Consider the following 26,192-nt stretch of genomic DNA (forward strand, 5'->3'; position numbering starts at 1 on the left):
ATCCTTTTTATTCCTCCTTAGCAAAGGAATTGGCTAAAAAAGCCGGACCCTGTGAAAACTGGGAACCAAGGCTACAGAGAGGAGATCCTAAGGATTTGGAAAGGTGTTTACAAGAGGTTGGGATTCAGTCAGGGGCATCGCTATCTAGGCAAAGCTGGATAGTGTTATCAGCCTACCGGCTAGTATATGAAAGATTGAGATTAAGTGAAAGAGATGGGGGCACTCCTACCCCACAGCAAGAACGGGAATCTCAGATAGCAGGAGAACAAATTGCTGCTCAAGAACCCACTGACTCAGATGAGAACTTTTCTATTAATGTGGCTAGGAGCAACAGGAGGCCAAATAAGCCAAGAGTACATCCCAACTCAGCCCAGACCAAGCCTGACTGCCTGCTTTGTCCTTGCCATGGTGGCAGGGGAAGTGAGTGGGGGGAAAATGAGACAGTGTTAGGGGCTGAGACAGAAAACGCTACTAGGGTTCAGGACATCCCTCGCACAGAAAATGGGAGATGGTTAAATACTCAGACAAGCGTTCGTCCCGTAGAGAGGAGGAGGACAGAAACCAGAGGTGGCAATTTAGTTACGAGGGAATTTCAGGAAGATTTCTCACCACAAGAGGTCACAGATATTTTGAGTAGATTCAGCCAAAGAGTAGGAGAGCCATTAATATCTTGGATGGTAAGACTCAGTGATCAAGGGGCCGGTGGAATATTAGTAGATAAGAGGGACTGTATGAGATTCATAGGTATCAGCCATGATCCTCTAGTTCAGCAAGCTTTTAGGGAACATCATCAGCGAGGAGATGATGCTAGCAGGACTACTCTGTTGGCATTAGCTGCTGCGGGATGCAATAAGAGATATACTAATGATTCTATGTGGCCCACTGAGCACAGACCCTGGTATTCACTTAAAGATTGTATCATGAGACTAAAGGAGGAGGTAATGAAGACTGCTATTATGACAGGAACTGCAGACAAATATTACAATGATCCCATAGGAATCCCTCATAGGAATTTAATAATTAGGACAGCTCCCCCTGCTTATAAACAACTAATTTTGAATCTGTTACTTGGGGAAGTAGGGAGCCATCTTACAGAGGTGATAAATAAGATTTTACAGTTACATGACTTAGGAGACTGGGGAAGGGACAGATCTCCTCGAGAGAGAAGGGTGAACAGCCAGCAAACTTGGCGCCAAAATGGAGTGACAAGAAAAGAAATGTTCACTGCTCTATTGAGATCAGGGGTGGGTTTTGAAATGATAGATGGCATTCCAACCAATGAATTGTACAGGATGTACCGAGATAAAGGACTCGATAACAGGAGAGATAGGGAAATCAGAACTGCTCCTGCAAATGCTACAGATGTTGAACCTTCATACCCAAGTGAATCACATGCTAGGGAATACTAGGAAACAGGCCAGGCCCCAGCCCAAATTAAGGAAATACGTAAGCTGGATTGCAGACCTCACATTAACTTGACCATATATTGGAAAAATGGGTCAAGTACAGTAACTAGGGCATTAATAGATACTGGGGCCGAGGCCACCCTTATCTATGGGAATCCAGACAAATTCAGCCATGGAACTCCTATTACCATCACAGGACTAGGAGGGACTGAAATATCAGCCAGACAAGTTAAATTGATGATGAAAATTGGACAGTTGCCCAAGAAAGAATATAGTGTGGTTATTGTGCCTATTCCTGAATACATCATTGGAATAGACATTTTGAAGGGTATGACCTTAAATTTACCTGAAGGGAAATACCAATTTGCTGTGAGGAAAATAGGCATTAATGCAGTCTTAGTGGGGAAAATCAAGATGGATCCAATCACTTTGCCCGAACCTTCTGAAGTAATTACTTTGAGGCAATATCGTGTGCCAGGTGGGCAAGATGAAATTGCCAACACTATAAGAGAATGTGTTGAGGCAGGAGTGTTAGTTCCTACAACTACTCAATGGAACAACCCTGTCTGGCCAGTCCGAAAGTCAGATGGGACATGGAGGATGACAGTAGATTATAGACAGCTGAACAAAGTGACTCCTCCCTTGTATGCTGCTGTTCCAGACACAGTTACTTTAATAGAGAGAATACAAAAACATGAAGGGACTTGGTATGCAGTTATTGATTTGGCCAATGCCTTCTTTACGATCCCAATAGACCCCAAGCAATGGAACCAGTTTGCTTTTACTTGGCAAGGCCGACAGTATACATTTACACGCCTGCCACAAGGATATATTCATAGCCCAACTATTTGCCACAGGATTGTAGCTGAGCATTTGGATGAATTAAAGCTACCTGGTGTACAGCTTACACATTACATAGATGATATCATGATACAGGGAAAGAATATAAAAGAAGTGGAGGAGAGTTTAGCATTATTAACTGACCATATGAAAAGCAAAGGATGGGAAATCAACCCCGCAAAGGTTCAGGGGCCAGCTCAAACTGTAAAATTCTTGGGGATACAGTGGAATAGAGGACTGCGAGAAATTCTCCCACAAGCTCGACAAAAAATTCAGGATTTTCCCACCCCTACTAATAAGAAAGAGGCCCAAAAGTTCATAGGGCTATTTGGTTATTGGAGACACCACATCCCACATTTGGGACAGATTTTAAAACCCTTGTATAAAGTCACCAGAAAGAAATATGAATTCGACTGGGGCCTTGAACAAAGGAGAGCTTTTGAGGAAGCAAAGGCTGCTATACAATTAGCTCTGGACTTATGGCCTATGCAAAATGGGCCAGTGGAGTTACAAGTGACTGTACAAGATGACTATGCCAATTGGAGTCTGTGGCAAAAACAACAGAGCCGAAGTGTACCTTTAGGCTTTTGGTCAAGGAAACTGCCCTCATCTGGAGTGCAGTATACACCTTTTGAGAAGCAGCTGTTAGCTGCATATTGGGCTTTAGTAGAAACTGAGCAACTAACCCTGGGCCATGAAGTGATATTAAGGCCTGGAATTCCAATTATGACTTGGGTAATGAGTACCCCAGCTTCTCACAGAATTGGACATGCACAAGAGGCGAGCATAATCAAATGGAAGTGGTATATTCAGAATAGGTCCAGAGCAGGCAAAAGTGGAGTTTCTGCTTTACATGAATCGGTGGCGAACATTGGCACTGAGAGAAATGAAAAACCCATTGAATCTAAGCAACAGATTGTGCCATCCTTAGTGAAATGGAATAATGGGTATGATGGACTAAGTGTAGAACAGAAGAAACACGCTTGGTTTACTGACGGGACAGCAAAATATTTAGGACAGAAGAGACATTGGAAAGCAGTAGCCTATAACCCCTGTACTAGGCGAACTCTGGAAAGTTCTGGGATAGGGGGAAGTAGCCAATATGCTGAACTGATGGCAGTACATCAGGCCATCAGAATGGAGAAGGGAGGACAGTGTCATATATTTACTGATTCATGGGCGGTAGCTAATGGATTAGCTACTTGGATGCCTATATGGAGGAATCAGAATTGGGAGATTCATGGCAAACAAGTTTGGGGTAAAGAGTTATGGGAAAGTATATGGGACATGTCTTTGGTTACGGATTTGTCAGTTTTTCATGTTGATGCTCACGCGACCCTGACCACACCAGAGCGTGAGTACAATGCACACGCGGATCGACTAGCAAAGATTGCCACTGAATGTATTGTCCCTACTCCAACTCCAACTGATGACTTAGCCTTAGCGAGATGGGTCCACCAGACCTCCGGCCATTTAGGGGTCCAGGCCACCCACCGATGGGCACAGGATCGAGGTATCAGTATCTCTCATGCGTTGTTAAAACAAATAACAGAGGGGTGTTGTATATGCCAATTAGAAAAAGAACGAACTCTTCCTAGGATAGTAACTGGAGAAATAGCAAGGGGAAAAGTTCCAGCCCAAATTTGGCAGATAGATTATATTGGCCCACTACCCCAGGATAAAGGATGTAAATATGTATGTACGTGTGTTGACACCTATTCAGGTGTCCTAGTGGCTTGTCCTTATAAGGATGCAACTCAGAAAAACACCTGTAAAACCCTAGATATTGTAAGTTTATACTATGGAACCCCAATGCAGATTCAAAGTGACAATGGGTCACATTTCAAGGGCAAAGAAGTGAAAAGATATTGTGTGTTGAATAATATAGAATGGATATATCATATTCCATATTACCCACAAGCATCTGGGCTGATTGAAAGAATGAATGGATTGTTGAAAGAACAGCTGAGAAAATTAAGCTCTAATAATTCATATCTACATTGGAAGGATAATTTGTCTATTGCCTTACGTAATTTGAATAATAGGCCCTTAGGGGGGAGTACACCTCTAGCCAGAATGATGACCCCAAATTTGCAGATTAGAGAACAGCAAACACGTGAGATCCAAAATATTGAATTTTGGACTGTGAGGGAAGATGTTCCCCTACCATGTCCAGGAACACCTGGTTCAGCAGGATATGATTTACATTGTATAGAGAATTTTAGGTTGAATAGGAAAGAGATAAGAAAAACCCCTACTGGAGTATGTATGAGAATCCCCAAGAATCATTTTGGACGGATATTACCTAAACCAGGATTAGCAGCTCAAGGAGTACATGTATTGGCTGGAGTGATAGATTCGAATTATCAAAAAGAAATTGTTGTGACACTCCAGAATTTGGGTGAAAAACCTGTACAATTTGGTAGGAATGATAGGATAGTTCAAGTGATTATTATCCCCTGTGAAAAAATACCCTTTGTGAAAACTGACCCTCCTCCCAGAATAACTACTAGAGGGGCAAAAGGGGCTTGCTCCATTGATAGAATAAAGTTGGGAGCTAAGGTATGGGTAAAACGGAAGCCAGATGATATTCCAAAGGCTGCAGAAGTCATAGCCCATGGGAAGAACAACACTGTAACAGTTGTCTATTCAGGGGAAGATAATTACCAAATTGTACCCCTGAACCATATATTTTACCGTGAATAGGGCTATAATATTAGATTCACGGACCCCACAGGTATGGCTGATGCTGGTAATTGACACAAGCCACTCAGAGGGAAGGTGACTTTGTGTGATTAACGGATAAAAGCTTGTACATCTGGGGAAAGTCTGGGAGGACAATCCTAGTCTATCTAGGATGGGATCCTCCTGGTTTCCCTTGTACATCTGGGGAAAGGCTGGGAGGACAATCCTAGTCTATCTAGGATGGGATCCTCCTGGTTTCCCTTGTACATCTGGGGAAAGGCTGGGAGGACAATCCTGGTCTCCATCTAGGGTGGGATCTTCTTGGCTTAGTTTCCTCATTGTGTTCCGTTTAAAAAGAAACATTTCCCATCTGAGTTTGGCTCTGATATTGGATCTCTGCATAACTGAAATTTCAACTAAACTGGAGATGATTTTATTTAAAGGATAATAGCCCATACTTGCCTACTCTTTTTGTTTTCTGTTTTAGTTAACCTTGTCGCTAGTTCTGTCTCCTGCAGGTTTAAGCACCCTGCAGTTTCCGGTGACTGCCTAAGTACATAGCATTCTTGGAATTCCTGCCAGCTCCTAAAGAACTGAACTCTGGAATGGGACTCTTTGGGGCAGGGACACCTCTACATCCAATTTCAGCAAGAAGAAGCTATGGAAAATGAGACCTTCACCCATTACCCCAAGATTTTGAGCCCCAATTGTTTGAGGGGGGGAATGATGATAGTGTTCTGTGTACTTATTTTGTGTTATCCTTGCTATATTGTTTTATTGTTATGATATTATTGATCCTATGTAATGGATACAAAGATCTAGGGGTGGACATTTAAATGATTAATAATTATTTTGGGATGATTGATTGAAGAGATTATCTGGCTGGGATCTAGGGGTGGATCACATTTGAATCGTAAACCAATATTTGGGAATGTCACTGAGTGATATGTTTTGCTTTATTGTGAATGATATGTTTTAGTTTCCTGCATAATTGGATCACAATGTTCTAGGATATATAATTTAATTTGAATTATGATTGGATTGTGCATCCTAGAACATTGTGAGGGGTGGAGTGTAGCCAGAATGGACTTTGTTTTCTTTGAATGACTCAGCTTGCCTCGTTGAGCTTCCCTGGACGCTGGGGCTTGCTCTTCCGGGGCAGGACCAGAGCTTCCTGTGTGATGAGTCGTGGCGCTGGCTGAGGGGAGGTGTGTTAACGTGGTCTACGCTGGGGGAGGGGCCAAGTCAAGAACCAATCGGCCCTGGCCGTTCAGGCGGCGCTTGATGATGTCGAAAACTCTATAAGAGGGGAGAGGACAGCTTGAAGATCCTCCTTTCCTTTTCCGGTTGGAGCCAGAGACGCCTACAGCCGAAGCTGAGCTGCCGGTAGCAGAGCTGACTAGAGGCTAGTGGGTAATCTTCTTACCGTAGAGGGGAAGCATGTATACGATTTTGCCTTATACCATCTCGCTTCTCTGTGGCCTCCTAGTTACTCTTGTGAGGCGGACTTATTGGGCCTGGAAGCTTTTGATGAAAATATCAAAATAGGTACGCTGGTTTGTGGGATTGTTACTGTGGAGTGTAAATACATGCTTTAGTTCTCCTGCCTTCTGCCTAGAGAATTCCTTATATCCTGCGGTTCCGGACCTTTTAGGCACATATGAGATTCTCTTTGAAATCATAAATTCTGCCTTCCTAATATACATGGACCCACTGAAACCTATCCATGGACCTCTTGAGAATCCATGGAGTCTAGGTTAAGAACCCCTACTTTATAGAGCCAAGGGAATAGCACTCCATCCCATTCTTCCTCTATTCCCCTGTTGGTTTCCTTTTTGAAGAGGTGAACATTTGGGGACAAAATTTGGTCTGAGTTGGAAAAACTTGAAGATTCCTGGGATACCAGTTTGCCCAGTGGTACTACATATAGTGGAATTTTGAGCTAGATTCGAAAGAGCTTATGTCTGTTAGCTGGTCCCTTCCCATCCTCACCAGGAGTTTGTCCAATGAATCCAGTCTCCTATCTGCAGTCGATTCTTAGCTATTGAGAGTTTCCTCTTGACATACAGAAAACAACAAAAATATAATTTGCCTCATTTTTCCTTTAAAAAAAACCAAGAACCCCTCATTTGAACCTGATATTTCTTCTAATTATTGCTCAATATCTTCCTACCTTTTTCTGTTAAATTCCCAGAAAAAAACTGTCTGCACTTTCTGCCTCTATTTCTTCATAAACCACTTGCTTTTTTATTTCTTTGTAATTTGGCTTCTAATCCCAATACTATAATGAAACTATGCTCTCTAAGATTTCCAATGGTCTCCTGATTTATAAATCAGGTGGCCTTTTATCAGTCCTCATCTTTCTTCACACCTATCCAGCGCTGGATACTATCGACCACTTCTTCCTCTTCAATTATTTCCTCCACTGGCTTCTTTGATGCTGCCCTTTCCTAATTCTTTTTCTACCTGTCTGACCCTTTTGCAGTCCACTTTTTTGGTACATCTTCTACTCCTTAAGTGACAGATCTCCATATGGTTCTGTCCTGGGTCCTCTTCCCTTTTTATTCTTTCTAGGTGATCTTATCTGTTCATACCAGTTCAATGATCATCTCTGTGCACATGACCCCCACATTTACATTTCCAGTCCTAACTTCTTTCCTAAACTTCAGGCTGCCAAATGACTGCTGGACATCTCCACCTGAAAGTTGCATTAGCATTCAAATTCAACATGCCCAGAACAGAATTCATTATTCCCCCACCCTACACCTATCCCCACTCCAAACTTTTCTGTCTCTCTTGAATACCATCATCTTCTCAGTTACTCAGATTATTAATCTTCTAGTTAACCTTGACTCTTCCCACTTGCTCACCCCTCCCTCCATATCCAATCACTTGATCTGGATGGAGATGGATTCTCCTGTCCAGATGGCTGGAGGCAGCTGAGTCTCATGACCAAATCACATTCTCAGCAGGAAGACCTGAAGACTCCTAGCCCACCTCTTCATTAAATGTCCACTGGTCAGGGTTGATTTTCACTTGTCAGGGGCATTCTCTTTTACAAAGGCATTTAAGGCACTCAGTGTCTCTATGGATTTGTCTTTGGTTGCCAAGAAAAACCACTGACCATTAATTTATTGATTGCCAGCTAGCCTAATTAATAAATTGATTATTAATTACCCAGAAATTCTGTCTCTCAGGTTTTTCATTCATCACATTACCATGCTTCATGCAGCCTCCATTTCAGCCAAACTGTATTATCTTCTGTTTTGCTAAAATTAACATTCCCCCTCTGATCTCCATTCATTCCCTCAAGTTGTGCCCCATTATTCGCATTTCCCCATCTTAGGATCACTCACTATCTCCTGTGGTATACCACAGCCAACTCAGATTGGCCCAAGAGAAGCCAATTGTTAAATTTTCAGTGCGAACAATCATACCTTGGAAATTTGCAAATGCTATAAATCAAGGGCTTGGATTATTTTTTAGTTGTCTTGACTTAATAAAATAGAAAACATTAATAATTCAGATTAAGCTTAAAAGTGTGTTGTGAAGGATGTTCCTCCCACCCCCAGCAGTTATTAAACATTAGGCCAGCCTGTCTCTACATCTTCCTTTAAGCCTTAGCTCCAGGGACCTGTCCAGCAGTTTCCAAGTCTCATACCCAAGGAACCTGCTTTATTTAGCACAGGGGTTTATTAAATACTTTGTGTGTGTCACGGACCCCTTTTGAAAATCTAGTGAAGCCTATGAACCTATGTTTTTAAATGCATAAAATAAAACCTATAGGATTACAAAAGAGAGCAATTATATTGAAATAAAAATGCCATTGTTTTCCCATCCAAGTTCATGGACCCACTCAATTCTATCTATGGATTTGATCCTTCCAATTATTTTTTTCCTCCCTCTTCAAATGATTTCACATTTGCTTACATGTTGTAGCTCCCCAATGGAATATAAGTATCTTGAGGTAAGAAACTGTTTGATTTCTGCTTTTAAGTCCCTAACACTCAGCACAGTGAATTGTACATAATAAAAACTTGGTGAATATTTGTTGAGTTTTCCAACAAAGGAAATTGTGAGGGGCCAGTAGGTATTCCTGTGAAGGGGCACTATAGTGCCTTCAGTGAACAGATATGCTCAAGTCACAATTCTCTCCCATGTCACCATTCACATCTTATGTTGCCCAGCCATATCAAAGTCCTAAGATTCCAAATAACCTTTCCCCAGAAGGTCCATTCCCTCTAGCAGCTAGGTGGGACATTGGATGGGGCCCTGAGTCTGAAGGCAGGAAGATCTGAGTTCAAATCTAGACTCAGACACTTGCTATCTTTGTGATCCTAGGCAAGTTAGTTAACCTCTGTTTGTCTTAGTTTTCTATTCTGTAAAATGGGGACGATAATAATAGCACCTACCTCTAGGGTTGTTGTGAGGATTAAAGGAGATATTATTTGTGCCTATCACACAGTAGGTACTTAACAAATGCTTGTTCCTCCTCTTCTACCTCCTGTAAACCTCTCCCTAGCATAGCAAGCACACTACCCTTCAAGTTAGTGTCATTACCTGGTAATTCTTCAGGGGTCCCACTCTGGGTTTGGGTACGGCAGCAATCAAAACAGTGACCTGGGAAAAATAAAAATTATATTTAACCAAAAGAATCATAAAGAGAGAGGGGTTTCCTCTTCACTCTCCAGATTTTTCTGGAGTCTAATAGAGTCTAGTAGTGAAATAGATGAGCAAGGGAGTATAAAAAGGAGATGGGGACATAGGGAGGGATATAGAACTCAGGAAGAAGTAGAAGACCTGGTATTTCCAGATAGAGTAGTGATAAGAACACAAAAGTGGAGGATAGATCAGAATTTGGTACTGTCCTGAGTAAAGCACAGAGAATCACAACTCTTTCCTCTATTCCTTCCCCCCCCCCCACCTGCCCAATCTCAGGACAAGGAGAAAGTAAAGAATGTGGGAAGGGAGAATAATTCTGAAGTCTTAAGTTACTTCATAGAGGTAAAGATATTCCAAGACAAATAGGCAAAGGTGGGCAAAGAAAGAAATGTACATTTTGTTAGCCTTTATACCTACCTCGTCTCTTCTTTTTCCAAACATACCAGCAGGGGACTGGCAGTCCAAGAAGCCCAAGGAGTGCCAACCAGGCCTTTCTGTTTTTCTTAGACTCTTGAAAAAGAAAGTGAAATAAGTGCCTTTGGGGATGCTCAAGGTTGGTCACAGAGTCAGAATATTTCAGTTTCCTGGGCTCTGGCCCCCTCTGCCAAATTCAGGCTTTTTAGGGTAGGGCTCTATCAGGACCTCTTTCTGACAATATCCATAGAACCCTCTCTCCTCTTCAATTTATAATCTGTCCTTCTCATCCCCACAGCTCCTACTATAGGTCCTGTTCTCATGAGATGGATTATACCTTGGCAATTGTCTAGTCCAAGTGTTCTTGATTTAAGATCCGTGAACTTACCTTAAAATATTTTGATAATATTTTTAAGGAAGGCAGTAGACCCCACATATATAGATAGGCTCCCATGTGGCAAGGAGGGTTGTCCCTGTATGACTCAAAAGGAGGCAGAATAGACATCTCTACCTTCTTCTCTACCCCCATCCTTTTCTAAGGGAGACTTTCATTACGGCCAGGAGGGGAAACTGGATTTTGGGGCTGGAGGCTACCACTCTGTTCTCCTCAGAGAGAGGAAGTACCAAACTAGAAGTACATCTAGGTGCTCCCCTAAATATTGTCTAGGAGATATGATTTGGTTCTGTCTAACTTTTGATCATTTTTTTTCATTTTGAGGGGAAGAGGGACCTTAAGCTCTATAGGTAATTCTTGACCCCTTTCCCACCTAATACTAGTTCCACATTGAACATACATCACAAACAGCAAAGAAACCCATTTATCAAAATCATAGCAAAACAGACATCAGAGAAGGTAAACATAGGAAGATATGTGCCAGATAAAACAGAATGAAGAAGTTCTCCCACTGAGAATGAGGTAATTCAGCTCAACCAAAAATGTCCTTCATTTCACCCAAGGAAAGTCTCTAAGTAACAAGCTAGAAATAAGACATGATGGAGACTGCCTGCTCCTCTCATGTCTTCCCAGTTCAGCAACCTGAATTGGGGTTGGCCTCTTCCATCTTTTCTCTCCAAATTGAAGCTGACTCACTCAGGAAAAAAAATCCCACTTAATGATTCCCCAAAGGGAATTTGAATGAGACTGCAAAAGACTGGAGCTCTTACTTCTCACCAACTCTGAGTCACCTCTTATATAGGCAGGGTCTTCAACTCCACCAATAAGGAGAGTGTTCCATACCAGTGAACTTTGGGGTAGGGATTACTTATTTCAATATAATTATTTTCTGTCTGTATCTTATTATTTTATGTATTTTTATCTTCCCTATCTTTATGCATTTAAAAAATATTATTCTGAAAAGGGGTTCTGTAGATTTCACCAAAGGGGTCTTCACAAAAAAGGTTAAGAACCTCTGATTCAGTCCAAGTGCCTCACTTTGCATATTAGAAAACAGACCCAGGGCAGCTAGGCCGCACAGTGAGTAGAGCACCAGCTCTGGAGTCAGGAGGACCTGAGTTCAAATCCGGCCTCAGACCCTTGACACATGTACTAGCTGTGTGACCTTGGGCAAGTAGTCACTCAACCCCGATTGCCCTGCCAAAAAGCAAAAAAAAAAAAAAAAAAAAAAAAAAAAAAGAAAAGAAAACAGACCCAGAATGGATTGATTTAATCAAGATCATCCAAATAGTAAGTAATAGTGTCAGGAAATGAATCCAAGTCTTCTGACCTCTGGCCCAGGATTCTTTCTACTATAAAATACCGCATTTCCTATAATATTCACTCTTTCTCCCCCCTCCCCACCCCCTGCTGCTCACTGGACTCTTAAGTAATTGTCAGCCTCACTGCCCTAGTCCATAGGAACATCTAAGGAAGCAAAGATGGTTAAGGGTGGGGGCAGGGGAGAGACCATAGTAGACAGAATTACCTGGACAGAGCTGCCAAGCTGGGAAGGAGTAAGAGCTGTTGCTGACGGGATTCCTGGCTGTACAGGTGTAGTTCACTTTATTGTCCCCAGGTCTCAAAGAGACACTGAGGACAGGCCCTTCATGCAACCCAAAGACTCTTTCCCTAAGGGGTGTCCAACTGTACGTCACATTGTCTCCATAACTGTTGTCCTGCACCTGACAGGTCATTGTGATGGTACAAGTTTGGTTCTCATTGGTCCTCGAGCTCACGGTACCTTTAATTTTCTTTAGCTGCTCTGTGTGAGGGGAAAAGACATAGTCTCGTGAGGAGGGCTGGGCCAAATTCCCTGTTCTATTCCTTTCTTATCAATATCGGTATCTTAGAAACTCTTGCCACAGACATTTTGAAAACTTTTTTTAGAAGTCCTGCCATGCTGCAGTTTGCTATTTTCTCTGTCAAAGTCATAGAATTTTAGAGTTGGAAATGACCTCAAGAATTATATAATCTAACCTGGACTTGTTCAGGAATATTGCAACAATGTACCATAAAAGTCATCATTCACCTCCACTTGTTACTGTTACTGATACTGTTGCTGCTACTGCTATCACTACTGTTACTGATATTGTGGTTGCTGCTGCTGCTGCTGCTTGCTACATTTGAGGCTGAATCTGTGGCTGGATTTGAACTCATCTTCTTGATTCTGGACCTATCCCTTCCAAGTCCCTTGTGACGCTTAGTTTCCTCTTAAATGAAAAATAAAATGGACATTCCCATATACTATTAAATGCTAAAACTGAACTATGAACTAAGACTTATGGGATGCCTCATACATAGGAGAACACAAAAGAGAATTAAACATGGACAGCTAAGGAGTGCCTGGACAGAGTGCTGGACCTGGAGTCAAAAAGACCCAAGTTCAAATCCAGGTCTAGATCCTACTTGCTAACAGAATGTAGAAGAGGCTGCCTTAGGATGTAGACAAAATTCTAGAGCTGGGAAGCATCTCAAAAGCCATCTCATACAATGCCTTCATTTTAAAAAGAAAATGCATATGCATATTTTATGAGCCTTTACAATTTGTTTCTTTAGTCCTCCTCCCAAACTGAGCAAATAAAAATAAATGGAATAAAATCCCGTATAAACATGTGTGGTCCAGAAAAACAAATTCCCACACGAGCATAATAAAGTCACTGAACTTTTCATTATATCATGCTGCTTTTTAGCCCTACATACCGAAGAGCAACTGGTTTTAAAAAAAGGAGAGAATAAACATATCAGTAAGGCAAACTTCTCCTTTGACAGGAAAGGCTCTCTCTATAAGACTCAATAAACATAATAAGCACATAAACAAAACTAAAACCTAGGCAAGCTTTCCTGACTGGGGGAACCTGCTTTTTTCATTTCCCTTTGGCCTTCATCACCTCCTCGGTTACCTACTCCACAATCTGACTTTTTCTTTCATGAATTTTATAAAGCATTAAATTTCTTGGTAAATGATGTAAGATATTGGTCTATGGTGGCGCAGTCAGTAGAGCACCAGCCCTGAAGTCAGAAGGACCTGAGTTCAAATCCGGCCTCAGACACTTGACACATGTACTAGCCGTGTGACCTTGGGCAAGTCACTTAACCCCAATTGCCCTGCCAAAAAGCAAAAAAAAAAAAAAAAAAGATATTGGTCTATGCCCAATTTCTGTCAGACTGCTTTCCAGTTTTCCCAACAATTTTTACCAAATAATGAATTCTTATCCCCAAAACTTAAGTCTTTACATTTGTCAAATGCAAGGTCAGGATTTCAGGTCAAGAAGGGAGCTTAGAGATCCTCTAGCCATATTTCATTGATGAGGAAGCTGGGTACCAGAGAGGACATGGGACAGACTTGTTAGTGGCAGAACTAGGATAGAATCCAGTCCTCCCAACATGCAGACAGTTGCTGTTTTCTTTACATCACAGAGTGAAAGGCAGTGTGAGCGCTGAATTTGGAGTTGGATGATCTTGGTCCCAATCCCAGCCCAGCCTGTGTGACTTCATGAAAATGTTTTAACCTTTCTGGTCCATGATTTCCTAATCTGTAAAATAAGGAGTCTGTACTAGATGGTCCCTGAGATCTCTTCCAGCTCTAGATCTAAAATCCTCTAATTCTCTGCTATACACCCAAATCTTCCCTGCCTCAACAATGTCTACTCTTCCCAAGTCCTGGGAAAGTAATGAAAGAGAAAGAATTAGTGAGGAACCTCTCCCACTCACTCCTCCTCCCCCCAATAGCTAAATAGGTTTTTTTGTGGGGGGAGGCTGGGTCTATAAGGAATTCTCCTTGGTACTGAACCTTAAGAAGTCATGAAGTGGCATTTTCATGTTGTATAGTGTAAAGTCCACTGAACATAGAGTCCAAAGACCTGTGTTTAAGTCCTGGCTCTAACACTAACTAATTTCGTGAGTGAAGGCACTTAACCTCCTTAAGCCTCAGTTACCACATCTGTCTAACTGGTACAATACTATGTACACCAGAAATGTCAACACACATGGAATAACATTCCCAAGATGGGCCTGAACCAGATTAAATTTTCATTGGAAAATATTTAGCAAAATAAATAAAAATACAAGAAAATATAAGTGATATCACATTTTAAATATCACATTTAAAAGTGCAGCCTGTAGGGATCCTTATCTATAGATTAGTGGCTACTGTTTCTAATTGAGTTTGCCACCTCTGATATACACTGTCTACCTCACAAGTTTTTATTATAGAATTTAGGCCAAAAAGTGACCTTTGAAACCATCTGTGTAAAATCTTCATATTACAGATGAAGATAAGTGACTGAATCCAGTATTTTTTCCTTCACATTATGCTAGTAGTTGGGAAGAAAGTACCCTGAGAACTGTGAGCTCTTACCCTAAAAGTCTGGCTCATAGTCCCAAGTAGCAACCACACTATCTGTGAAAGATAATATTCTGTACAATGGGTTTTCTGGAATTTCCTGTAGGTGAGCAACAGCTACAAACATTGGGAAATAAGGCAGAGGCAAACCAGAGACCTGTGTAAGGAGCAATATTGGGCAATGAATGTCCAACAAATGCCAACTAAGTGAAGTAGTGTGAAGTACAACACAATATACAAATATATAATTTTTCCTGAAAGGGAGAGGGTTGAGAATGACAGCAAGGGAAAGCAACAGAGACAGGAAAAATTTTTGGAGAAACATCTTAAATATCAGGGTCTTAGTCCTGAAACTCACTGTAGACTTGCAGGGAAAACCAGTGTGTTGTTGGGATGCTGGAGGAGTTGGTGCACACATGGGCTATATAGAGTCCTTGGTTCTCCATCTGCACATTAGGAATTTGCAGGGAGAAGTCCCGGGCAGGATCTCTGATTCTATCAGGTCTCTGGGTCTTGACTCTTTTCAGCTTTCCCACTTCTCCTGGTTCTGTCTTGGTAAGAGAAGTATTTGAAATCCAGACAATGCTCTCAACTCCTGATGGAATCTCCAGTGGGAAAGTGATCAGGTCTCCCAGGGTCCCAATCACTATTGTGGGAGTCAAGTTCCCTTCTGAGGTTCCTGGCCCTGTAGAGGCAGATTAGAAATTGAAGCATTAGCTCCCTTTGTACAGCGCTTCAAGGGCTCTCCAGGCCCTTGAGTATTCCTGAGTCATCTTCATCTTCCTTTCCTCCATGGACACTTAACTTTATCCTCTACCCCTTTATTCCTATTCCCATGGAACACTCACAGGCCATAGTGGGTAAGAAATCCTTCGTACTCATTTTATTCCTTTGTTTGGCCCTTGGGTAATTTTCCAGATCTGGTTTTGTTTGAAGTGAGGATAAATTCATCATTTGTAATCTCATCACCATGCTGCTAACTTAAGCCTGGATACCACCTCCCTCAGCCACTCCTCTGATTGGAGGGCTGAAAGATGAGTACCAAATTCCTCCTAAAGCCTTCCTTTACAGAGGACAGAAATTGGACTTTCTGCTCACTCTACTTTGCATCTACCATTCTGCCTGGTTTCAGCTCCAGGGAACAAGATACCCCTGGTATCAGGTCACCCTCCCCATTCCCACTTCTTTTTGTGTATTGTCTTCCTCTAATCAGATTGTAAGCTCTTTGAGGATAGGGACTGTCTTTCTTTTTCTTATTTGTATCCCCAGCACTTCGCACAGTGTGTAGCACATAGTAAGTGCTTAATAAATGTTAATGAAATTAAAAATAAGATGCTCTTATTCAGAGTCTCTAGTGGTTCATAACTGTTTCTTTCACTGTCAGGCCAGGCTAGGTCTAGGCCTTCCTCCTTCCCTGCTCTTCTCAGCTCCTGCCCTTTTCTCTATCTTTTGCCTTCTATGCCATGTGACTTCCTTTTGGACTCTCAGGCACCCCTCTTCCCTCCCCCAACTTCAGTCCTTCCTCCCTGATTCTAGACATTCATTTTCCATCTCCCTCACTCTTCTACCAGTGAACCCCTGTATCATTCCTCTGCTAATTGTAAATAGAATATGTTGAACACAAATTAATATTTTCCAGAAGAATCAAGGACATAATTGTGAAAATACACCACTATTTGGTGTGGTTTTAATACAGGGAATGGGTTCTATAGTTATACATGGGTTGTCTGCCCCTCTGGCCAATAGCCCAAGATGTATTTTGAGTTCAGGTGTCTGCTTTCTACAATCTTTTTTTCCCTTCCCTTGTTGTCAAGCTGCCAGTGATCATTTATTGTTGCTGCCTCTGGCAGCACCCTACCCCTACCCAAACTATCTTTTCAATGTCTTTCTTTGGTCTATTCTGGCCTAAGAAACTAGAGGACCAGGTTTGCTAGAATTGTGTGCAAATATAGAGGAAATAGGCTCTGAATAATGGTGAAGCATCTTTTGTGCACAAAGAAGGTGAGTTTTAGAATTTTGTACATAGACTTTTGTGATCTCTACTTTAGCTCCTTGGAAGTTTCCACTGCTGTTTTCTTCCTTGTTCTCCGCTGCACTCTGTGCATGCTTGGATATGTGACCTCCGAGATGCTAAAGCACTGTGGCAACTAATGCAGACATCATTTTGAGAACTATGCAAGCAGTTCCACTGAGTTCCCACACTGTTTTTTCCTAGGCCTAGGGAATCTTTGTAGCTATTGAAATGTGGAAACTTGTTTGAGAAGAGTCAGGAATAAGAAAGGGGAGGACAGGGCTACTTTCTTGAGGACACTTGGGATTCATGTCTGGAAGGTTGTGCACTTCATCTGGCATAAGGTGTTCTTGCAGGGTTTAAGCTGGGGACCAGAATCTCTTAAATCTCTTGAGAATAGTTCTAAGGTCAAATCCTTGCAGCTGCTCAGGGGCTGCTGAGAGCCACCTAAAGACAAATGAAAGAGATGGTACCTGGACAGAGATCCCAAGAAGGTGTGACTTGAAATGTGCTAAAGCTCACGGGATTCTTGGCTGTGCATGTATAGTTCCAGTCAGCATTACAGGGTTTCCAGGAGATTTGGATAACAGATCCTCCATTGGATACAGCAGCATTTGGACCCAAGGGTGACCAGCTATATGTCACATCATTTCTTCTAGCATTCACAGAACATATCAAGAAGATAATGCAATGTCCATCCTTAAGCACAGTGGAATTCATTCTGACTTGGGGTTCTGTGAGCTGCTCTGTGTGAGGGAAGGTAATATTAAACCATGAGGGCAATGAAAATCAGGCAAATTGTCCATAACCCTCCTCCACCCCACAAGAAAAACTGATTACTTAGAGATAATGGTAGCAGTGAGGGGAGAGATAAAATTTAAACTCATACAGAGGGAAGGGTCTTTAAAGATCATCTAGTACAGAAATTCTTCACCTTTTTTGCGTCATGGACCCTTTAGCAGTCTGGTGAAGGCTCTGGACCCTGTCTCAGAATAACATTTGGTTTTTTAAAATCATAATGAAAGGAAATGATAAATTTCAGTTAAAGGTTAGTGAAAATGAAGATGTAATTTTTTTCCCCATCCAAGTTCACACACCCCTTGAAATTTATCCAAGGACACCTTGGGGATATGTAGACCTCAGGTTAAGAACCTCTGATCTAGTCCAATACCTTCATTTTACAGATGAGGAAACTGAGGAATTAGACTAAATGACTTGTCAAAGTTTGCCTTGATAGTTACTAGCAGGCATAGGACTCACACCCAAGTCTTGTGATTCCAAATCCAATGTTCTTATCATTGTATCACAGCTTCACCAAGTCTGTTCCCATCTCCAAGGAAACAGCAAATCATTCTCCCCACCCTCCCAGAGCAGACACTGGCATCATGCTAAGATTATGGAATCCAATCCACCTGCCTCCATTCCCTGCCAGTTTTGTCTCTGCTCACCCCCTAGGAGTGACTCTATAAAGGAATGAAAGGAGAAATAGTGAAAGGACATGCCTCAGCTGGGATTCAGGAGGTGCACTCTCCCCAGAGTCACATGATATGACAGTTAAGCTGACATTATGACTTATCAGTCACTATCAATTGTAATCTTTTTTTAAAAATCAAACTCTTCTACTCCCATTGCTGAGCTTGCTGAATGCTGTGAGTCCAAAGGGAAGTTTCAGATCTATCCCACAAGGCCTTGACAGTGAAGTTGCCAGGTTTGACTTGGGAAATAAGGGATCTGCTCTGAGTAGAACAGAATGGTGGGCTAAGTATATTCATAGGCAGGGTCTATTTAAGCTACTGAATGGGTAGAGCCAATATTAAAAACTCAACCTGAGCACCTTCAATAAAAGGTCTTTCCTGATCCTCCTTATCCCTCCCTTCCATTATCTTATATATATTTTGTATACATTTATATATGTATATAATATCTCTCCAATAGAATGTAAGCTTCTCGAGGGGAAAAAATAATTCATTGTTGTCTTTGTAGTCTCAATTCTAGTGCAGTGCCTGGCACACAGGATGCTCTTTCACCGATTGGTCTAAACCAGAGATGAGAACCTGTGGCCAAGTTTTACAGAAAAAATCCTTTATTAATGGGATTTGTTCTGTGAAGTTTGGGTTCAGTCAAAGGGCCACACTTGAGGACCTAGAGGGCCACATTTGGCTTTGAGGCCACAGGTTTCCCACCGTTGGCCCATTGGTCACCTGATAACAGATGACTGAACTACCAGGCAGTCTCAGGAGGCAAGCAGTAACGAATAGAGCCTTGTGTTTGGTGTCAAGAGAACCTGGCTTTACTCTTGCTTTGGAAACTCACAAACTAGGTGACCAAGTATGTGGCCAAATCACTTAGTCTCTTTGAGAAGCTCAGTTTCCTCATTAGTAAAATGATAATAATATACCTGTAATACCTATCTTGAAGGATTATTGTAGATTCAAAATGAGATAGTGAGATAATGTGCTAGCACTTTGCAAACTTTAAAGCCCTTTATAAATGTCGGTTATTTTTATTAAATGGGTTATTTGGCAGCACCCTTATGTAGGAACATAAACATCAGATAGGGCAAAAAAAGACCCAGGAAGTCGAGTAGGGAAGCCCTGAATCAACAGCTAGAGGATAGGGCTCATTTAAGTTTCAGTTTGATTAATCTCATGAAGTAGAGGAAGTAAAGAGGAGTGGTCTTCATTTTTACTGTTAATTTGACTTCCTTCTTTATGAGTAGAGGCCAGTTGCTTCAGGGTGCTCCACCCACTGCTTCCTCTTTTTAAAATTCACCCCTCAACTCCAAAGCCCCTGTTTGTAGAGTTGAGAATGTGATGGGGACAGAGGGAATAGATTCAAAGTATTTCAAATTGGAAGGAACCTCAGCAGTCTTCTAATTCAACTGGAACCTATATAGTAAACTTGTTTAATATATACCTGCCAAATGGTTAGCCTCTACTTGAAGAACTCCACTTATAGAGAGCTCATTACCTTGAGGAGCTGTCCATTCCATTTTTGGGCAGCCAAAATCTGACTCTCTTTTGGAAGACAGAATCATGGGATTTAGAACTAGTAGGGACAATAGAGTTCAACCCTCTCATTTTACAATTCATCTGCAGCCCCAGTTGGCATAACTACAGTAACTTTCTGAGACATGCAGCCTCACAATCAGCATGAATACTGTTATTTCCTAGAGAGAAATAGAATTCTTGTTTTAAAAACCTTAGATAGAAACTGCCTGATAGTGCTTGATACTCACCGTAGACTTGAAGGTTATATTCCTTGGTGGTGGTCATATCCGAGTCTTTTATGTTTATCTGGGCTCTGTAGACTCCTGCATCCTCTAGTGTCAGACTGTTGATTTGTAGGGAGTAGTTGTTGCTCATTACCTCCACTCGGTCTCTAATTTTTTTATCAATCACTTTTATTGGTTCCCCTGGAGTTACGATAGCAATAGTTCCTTCTTTGCTCCAGGTAAGGTCCTCGAGCTCCTCTCCCCTTGGGATTTCCAGGTGGAGAGTGACGGACTTTCCTAGAGTTCCAATCACCTGCATGGGGGCTGGGTCTCCTCTAGAGGCTTCTGGTCCTGTAGATATGGAAATGAAGCAATAATAGCTGTGGAAAGTAAGCTGCAATTAGAAGACCCTCTTGACTGGTGAAGGATAATGAGATCATTTTTTCTGAGGATTATTTGAAGACACTAGGAGTATTTAATCTAGAGAAGGGAAAATTGGGGGGAGACGGAGAGGAGGAAATGATAGCTATCTTCAAGTATTTGAAGGGAAAGGAGGTATGTTTTTTTTTCTTCTTGGCCCCAGAGAGAACTGAGCAATGGGTCAAATTGCAAAGAAGCCTACTTTGACTTGACTTAAGAAAGACTTAACAACAAAAGAGTCCAAAGTGGAATGGATTCCCTCTGGAGGTGGCGGATCTCCATCACTGGAGTTCTTCAAGTGGGGGTTGGATGACCACTTGCTTATTGGGCATGTTGCAGAGGGGGTTCTTGTTCAATCAGTTGCACTAGATGGGCCTGAATATCTCTCTTGACTCTAAAAGCTTACGATCCTAGTTCTTACTACTACTTACTAGCTGTTTGATCTTGGGCAAGATCCCCAGTAAAAAGGGATCTATGACTTACTGAAGCAGTCCACTCCCCTTAGGGGATTTTCCTTTCTAGTGGTCCATTATCTACCCTTTGTAATTGGCTCTCTTTGTTTCCAGTTCTGCCTTCTGGAGTCAAGCAGAGCAAATCTAATCCCTCTTTTATATGACAGCCCTTCGACAACATGAAACCAACCAATAAATCCCTCCTGTCTTTTCCTCTCCAGGCTAGGTAACCCTAGTTCCTTCAACAAATTCTTATATGGCATGTATGCAAAATCTTTTATGATTCTAATCATACTCCTCTGGATACTCTCCAACTTGTCAATCTCATTCTTTTGTAGTGGGTGCACTCTACCAAACCCCTTTCGGAGCATTCTCAGTTGCTATTCCTGGAGATAAACTGGAGCCTTCAGCATGTGCTGGTGGCTAGGATTCTATCTGCTTCTATCTATGTTTGACTCATTACTGGGTTGAATCCCCCTGATTGGCTGCTAGCTCTGTGGCTATATCAAAGGAGTGACCCAGTCTTCTTCCTTTCTGCTGTTGAAGCATGAGAACTATTTGGAGCTGTTTCCAAGAGAGTCAGGAAGAAATAGCAAAAGACTTATCTCCCACCTGGCCCCATGTAGCTACGAGTAGTAAGGATCTTGTAGGCTAACAGAACACTTTAGATAGGGTTCCATCAGAGGAGGGTAGAGTGGGATTATCACCAACCTTGTTGTAGACACCACACTTCTCTTAATGCAGCCTAAATTTGAATTAGCTTTTTGGGTGAAAAAAGGAAAAGCTACAGGTGTCATAGTATGTTATTGACTCATAGTGCTCTATCAGTTCACTAAAAATGGTCTTTCTTCAAAGAACCATTATCTAGCCATATTCCAGTAATGAAAGTAAATTCTAAAAATAATGATGTTGAAGGAGATGCTTCTTTGGATATATATGTAAACATATTTTGATGGATCTGTGATCTTATTGGTATGGGTACTCCTTCCATTTGTGTAAAGTGAAATACTTCTTGTGAAAAGTCTAGGAAAATTATAACTACGGTATTCCCCTCTTACCTATGATGAAGCATATTACTTACCTCCTGATAGATAAGTGATGGACACAAGGTACGGGGACGTATATTTTTGGACATGACCAACGTATGGATTAATTTTGCTTGATTATGCTTGTTTTTGTAAAGGATTCCCCCTTTCTTTCTCTTGATTTTTCAATGGGAGATAGCAAAAGTGATGTCGAAAAATAAGGTCATTGTAACATTTTTTTTTAAAATGCAAAGAGAAAAGGAGTGAGTTCAAAAGGAAGCACAAAATGGGACAGTTTTAAAAGTAATGCATAGTGATGGAATCCTAATGAAGCTGCCCCCAGCCCCAATATTCTACTTCTTTATAGGCCCCACTGAACAGCAGGCCCACTGCCCCAACCACTCACCCCACACCTCAATATCCTGACTTCTTCACATATGCGTCACTGCTCACTAGAACAACAGGTGTGTCCATGAACTCATGGTTCTCACAGAAACAGCAAGTGTGTCCATGTGATAGGATCCCAGCCGCTGCCTCTAGCTAGCTACTGCTGCTAGACCCATTCCCACAGAAACAGGTGTGTCCATGCACTCAACCTCAACTAAATCATCCGTCTTGACCAGACAGGACCACAATAACTAGCCAATTGGAGGGCAGCACAACCAGAATGTTTGACCACTGAACCATAGAAGGGACCCCTCCTCCATTACCTAATCCCTTAACAAACTCTTCCTGCCTTTTTAATATTAATCACATTCCTATATTCTATATAAATTTTGATTGTGTAATCAGTATCTTTACCCTATAAAAATCCATCTTGCTTTTTCTGAAGTTGCTGATTCCTCTTGGAACTTAGCCTGCTTCATGAGAGGCATCAATCTCAATAAATGCCTATACCTGGATTAGAGTGGTCTGACTCTGAATTGCTTGAGACAGTGCCACCATAACACATCATGAAACCACAACAGTTTTTGGTGTCTCTGGGTGGGCAGAGACTAAATCTCAACCTCAACACATAGTACTTTTTTTTAAAAAGCAAGTGAAATGGAGATGTGTGTGTGTGTGTGTGTGTGTGTGTGTGTGTGTATGGAAATACTCTTTTTTTTTCTTGGTATTTAAGTTTAAAATAAAAGTAACATTTAAAAAAGTAGAATTCCCCTTATCCATCAAATTTGCAACCCTATCCAACATGGAAGAGGTTTGTCTGGCATCACCCGTCCTTTATGAAGCCTTGCCAGTTTTTTGTTGTCATCATTCCTATCCTAATTCTGAAGTTATACCCCTCAGCCACCAGACTCAAGGGACCCTTTTCTTGAAGCTAGTGGAAGATTATCTCATTAGCCATTTACTGCCCAGGAGATAGTCCCTGAAGGTGCTTATTCTCTCCAGAGTCAACATGCATGCTGAGGGCTTATAATGAATATAGTAGAAGGGTGGTATAACATAGGAAGGTAGAAGTATTTCCACTACCTTATGGTTTCCTGAATAAAAATTGGGGTACAGTTGAGAGAAAGGATATTTTTCCTTTTTCAAAAAATATTTATTTATTTTTGACATTCTTTTAAAAAATTTTGAGTTCCAAATCCTCTTTCTCCCTCCAGCACTCACTGCACCCCCCATTGAGAAGGCAAGCAATATGATACCTATTATACTTGTCAAGTCATGCAAAACATATTTCCATATTAGTCATATTGAAAAGAAAGCAAGAAAAATAAAGAAAGTGAAAAAAATATGGTTCAATCTGTACTCAGAGTTCATCAATTCTCTTTCTGGAAGTGGCTAGCATTTTTCATCATGAGAAGGACTAAATTTTCTAAAAGGACCTAGGCAGTCTTGGTTCAATTTCCACAATCATTATCTCTGACGAATACACCATCTCATAAGAACTGAAATCCTAGGGACTTAAATGGGGCCCATCGTTGAGGTCCACAGATTAAGGGGAAGTGTAACTCTTTCCTTCCATCACATTGTCTTTTTGGGGGGAAATAGGGAAGATGACCTTAAATTCCCATAGCTCAGAGAATAACTCATATTCTGTAGAAAAAAATTCTGCCCAGCTTGACCTCTAAACCTAAAGCGTATTTCTGACCATTCCTTTCTGACAGTATGGCTTTCTTCTGACTTTTGGTGAAGAATGCAATAGTTGTGCTACATCTGAAGTGTTTTATATTACAAAACTGAAGGGAATAGATTTTTGAGAGGGGGGAAGAGAAAGGATTTGAGTCAAATCAACGAGCACTTGTTAAACACTTGCTGTATCAACACTATGCTTAATGCTCGGGATACAAAGAAAGGAAAAACAAAAAACAAACAAAACCCATCCTCTCAAGAAGCTCACAGTCTAATGGGGGAGACAACTTGTAGACAACTATGCAAAAACAGAATACATATAGGATAAAATGGACATAATCTCAGAGGAAGGGCACTGCCCTTAAGAGTGACTAGAAAAGGAAATTCACTCTTGTGAGTGAATCATGAGAGAAACCATGAAATCATGAGAGAAGTGGGTGGAACTAGCCATAGTGGAGAAGGCTAGGGGCAGCTGGGTGGCATAATGAGTAGAGCACTGGCCCTGGATATCGGGAGGATCTGAGTTCAAATCTGGTCACAGACACTTGACACACTAGCTGTGTGACCTTGGGCAAGTCATTTAACCCCAATTGCTCTGCCCTTCCCCTGCAAAAAAAAAACCATAGTGCAGAGGGCATTGAATTCCTAAGAAGAACTGATTCCAGCTCAGACAGTTACTGGCAAATCGTTTTCACTTGTCTTGCCCTTAGCTTCCTTATTCATGAAATCAGAGGGTTGAATTCAATGACCATTAAGTTACTTCCAGCTCCAAATATGTGACCTTTAACCCTGTGAGCTGAGCCAGTGAGTTTTATTCATTAAGACAAAAGGGGGCAAGGTAAGGATCCCCAGGATTAGGGGCTGCTACAGAATGAAAGTGCCTGGCACAGGCAAAGCATTTATTAAGGCCTACTTTTGTGCCAGGCACTGTGTTATATACACTGTGGCCTTAAGTAAGGCCTTTTTCCTCTATAGCACTCCATTTCCTCAAACATAAAATGAGGAGTTTGGGCTAGATGGCCTCAGAGGACTCTTCGATGTTTGAATCAATGCTCCTATAGCAATAGAAATAATATGGCGATTATTTATATTATTTAAATGAGAACACAGAAATTAAAAATAAGATAAAATTACAGTTCCTACCTCAAGGAGCTTAGGATCTAATGGGGATGGCGGTCTAGGATGATATGACATATATACAAATAAGCATAATAAGAATATAATCAAGCTAAGGAGAGAACGTCTAGGAAGAGGACACTAGGAAACAGATTCTGGAAGGAATTATGGATCCCATCAGGCCTAATAAGTATAGTAAGAGAAACTCATAATCAGCTAGCAGTCTAATAATACTTCGGTCTAGCATTTAACTTGATAATCAAATTAAGCCAAGTTAATCTCAAGCTTGATTTGTTACACTAAGGCAGTTTTCCAAATTCTGGGTCAATCTCTACCCCTTCCCCCCCACACCCTCAAGGGACACTATGCAGGGGTGGGGGAACCTTTGGCCTTGAGGCCATATGTGGTCCTCTAGGTCCTCAAGTGCGGCCCTTTGACTGAATCCATACTTTACAGAACAAATCTCCTTAATAAAAGATTTGTTCTGTAAAACTTGGACTCAGTCAAAAGGCCACACCCAAGGACCTAGAAGGCCACAGGTTCCCCACCCCTGTTCCAGCCAAACTGGACGACTAGCTCTTCTTTGAACTAAAAATGTATTCTGTGAAGTATGGATTCAGTCAAAAGGATGCACTTGAATACCTAGGGAGCCACATGTGGCCTCGAGGCTGCAGATTCCCCACCCCCTGTACTAGGCCATTTGGGCATGTTTGTGTGCCTGAAGCAATAGTCAAAATTACTGTATATAATAACACCTTAGCTTTAAGGTTTGCAAAGTTCTTTTGCACATTATGTTGTTATATCCTCACAGCAACCCTGTGAGGTGACTTGTTTGTGGTCATACAGCTAGTAAGTGTCTGTGGTCGGATTCCAGTTGGGCAGTTCCTGACTTCAGGGGCAGGCCTCTACCCATCGTGCCACCTACAATTTTTCAGTATAACTCCTACATAAATACATTCACTGTTTTTCATTGGAAACAAAGTATAAGACAAAATCAACATAAGAGAGACTAAGAAATTTGCTTCATCTGGTGGGAGGTGGAAGAAGGGGGGCTTGCTCTTTGTCACCGGAATGTCAGTACTGGGTCATTAGGATAAAG

General features: G+C 41.6%; 1 protein-coding gene across 1 annotated transcript in view; it reads right to left on the reverse strand.

The window, feature by feature from the left end:
- LOC118845634 (T-lymphocyte surface antigen Ly-9-like) overlaps positions 1–26,192 on the reverse strand; it is a 39,806-nt gene that overhangs the window by 9,229 nt on the left and 4,385 nt on the right. The window contains exons 2-7 of the mRNA XM_036753625.1: positions 20,035–20,361; positions 17,270–17,542; positions 15,144–15,470; positions 11,930–12,205; positions 10,011–10,103; positions 9,492–9,551 (exon numbers count right to left, since the gene is read on the reverse strand). Coding sequence (XP_036609520.1) covers positions 9,492–9,551; positions 10,011–10,103; positions 11,930–12,205; positions 15,144–15,470; positions 17,270–17,542; positions 20,035–20,361 — 1,356 coding nt within the window. The remainder of the gene's footprint in view (positions 1–9,491; positions 9,552–10,010; positions 10,104–11,929; positions 12,206–15,143; positions 15,471–17,269; positions 17,543–20,034; positions 20,362–26,192) is intronic.

Source organism: Trichosurus vulpecula, chromosome 4 (assembly GCF_011100635.1).
Source record: "Trichosurus vulpecula isolate mTriVul1 chromosome 4, mTriVul1.pri, whole genome shotgun sequence".
Taxonomy (NCBI): Eukaryota; Metazoa; Chordata; class Mammalia; order Diprotodontia; family Phalangeridae; genus Trichosurus; species Trichosurus vulpecula.